Source organism: Chinchilla lanigera, unplaced genomic scaffold, assembly GCF_000276665.1.
Source record: "Chinchilla lanigera isolate Chin_1 unplaced genomic scaffold, ChiLan1.0 scaffold00008, whole genome shotgun sequence".
In the NCBI taxonomy this organism is placed as follows: Eukaryota; Metazoa; Chordata; class Mammalia; order Rodentia; family Chinchillidae; genus Chinchilla; species Chinchilla lanigera.
Genome location: NW_004955409.1, coordinates 25,335,964 through 25,337,820, shown reverse-complemented (window position 1 = coordinate 25,337,820; position 1,857 = coordinate 25,335,964). Strand labels below are relative to the sequence as shown.

At 48.7% G+C, this 1,857-nt stretch overlaps 1 protein-coding gene across 8 annotated transcripts in view; it reads right to left on the bottom strand.

Annotated features, from left to right (window-relative positions):
* The window catches only part of Ralgapa1 (Ral GTPase activating protein, alpha subunit 1 (catalytic)), a 246,379-nt gene extending 245,061 nt beyond the window's left edge, over positions 1-1,318 (bottom strand). For 2 of the 8 annotated variants that reach the window (XM_013510373.1, XM_013510372.1), the window contains exon 1: positions 17-1,318. In XM_013510373.1, coding sequence (XP_013365827.1) covers positions 17-122 — 106 coding nt within the window. In that variant the 5' untranslated portion in view covers positions 123-1,318. The remainder of the gene's footprint in view (positions 1-16) is intronic. The other 6 variants (XM_013510369.1, XM_013510370.1, XM_013510371.1 and 3 more) reach the window with 6 other exon arrangements.
* Positions 1,319-1,857: the final 539 nt, after the last annotated feature.

The following is a 1,857-nucleotide window of genomic DNA, read 5'->3' as shown; positions in this document are numbered from 1 at the left end:
AGGCTCCGCTCCTCACCGATGACTATGCGCAGGTGCTTGAGGCGGGTCAAGGCGTCCTTCTTGGTGTCCAGCACCTTCTGGGTGGACTTCTTCACGTCCCCGTGCGGCTTCTTGGAGAACATCCTGCCGCCGGCGGCCCCCTCCCCACGGCGGAAAGTGGACGCAGTGGGCGGGGAGGAGACTAGCCCGAGTGGCTCATCCGCTCCGCACCCTCGCGGGCCCCAGCACAGCCGGCCCCACCCGCCTCGCGCCGCGGCTCCGAGGCCCCTTCGGCTCCGGCTCCAATATGGCGGATCCCGTCTCCGGGCCCTGCACGGAGCGAGGGAGACCCAGGCTGGCCGCCCGCCACGGCCGCCCGCCGCCAGCGGCCTCCGCTCCGCGCCACAGGCCGGGCCCGGGACCCAGAGCCACGGAGGTGGCGCTCTCAGCGGGAACCGCACAACTGTCTCTCCCTGAGGCCCCCTTAAGGTTAAAGCTTCTTTAGCAGCTTCGATCCTTCAGAGGCCAAAGCGAAGCGCGGTGTGGTGATGGGGTTTCACGACTCTGCCGTCTGTGGCGAACGGTCCCCTTGGCAACCGCCTTCTGACGTCAAGTGCTCTTGACGTCATGCCAGCGTGAGCTCATCTGGGGCGCTCCCCGCCTTGGTTTTCAGTGTCAAGGACCGAAAGGGGAGCCGGAGAGAGTCAAGAAAGGTAGTGACTGTGTGCGCCTCTGTAAACACCGAATCTAGCAAAACTCCCAGAGTGTCCTATAGTTTTTATTAAATCTCCACTGATTAATTGGTCACAGTAACTTAAAATCTATAGATCTAAGCCGTCGAAGCACGTGTACAATATTTACCTACGCCAATTTTGAAGGCCTTGGTTGTAACGTCCTTCATTTTCTAATGTGGATTTTGTCTAAAGAGTGTTTATGTGTGTTTAAAAGTGATGATTAACAAGGCACTGTAGCTTATAGGTATGTAGAGATGTAGTAGATCCTTTTAAAAGGATCTTGCACGTGGTTGCGAGTGTAGCACAGTGGCAAAGTGCATCTGTGTACGTGCAAGGTGCAGAGTTCGATCCCTAGCACTAAAAAATAAAATTTAATTAATAAAATTATCTTGCACAAACAAATAATGCCCCCGAAACATACTGGAAAAGAGAAAAATTAAAGAAAGAAATCTGAAGAATTTTAATGGTGAATTTTCTGAAAATGTAAAGAGCTCACTTAAATCGAAGACAAAATGGCTAGGGTTTATGTAGAAAAAGTGATAAAGAATAGTAAGCTCGCCCACCCAGCTCTCCATCCCTGGTTCCTCCCCAACTACTGATCTGCTTTGTGTCACTCTTGAGTTTTCGTTTTCTAGAGTTTAATGTTGTGTTGCTTTAAAGTTTTATATAAAGCGTAGAGAATACTCTTTTGCCTAGCTTTCTTCACAGAACATAGCTTATTTTAACAACAATATAATATTTCAGCAGTCAAATTAATAATGTTTGCTGTTAAATCAGTAATCTTTCCAAGGTGAGTGTGACAGTGGACAATCCCATAGCCTGCTGAGCAGGACCATTAATTAGTACAAACTTTCTGGAAAATAAAATTTGGAATTGTGTATCAAGACATATAAAAATGTTTGTGTACTTTGAGTTGGGCGTAGTGGTACAGGCCTGTAATCCCAGCACTCTGAAAGCTGAGGCAGAAGAATAGCAAGTTGAAGACCAGCCTGGACTATACATACCAAGTTCTAGGCCAGCCTGGAGTGTGTGATTCTGGGATTAAAGGTGTGTGATTACTAAATCAGCCCACTGATAGGTTTGGCACTACCCTAATCCCAGTAGCCTAGATACAATATAAAAGAGGCAAAAAGATGCTGTTAAG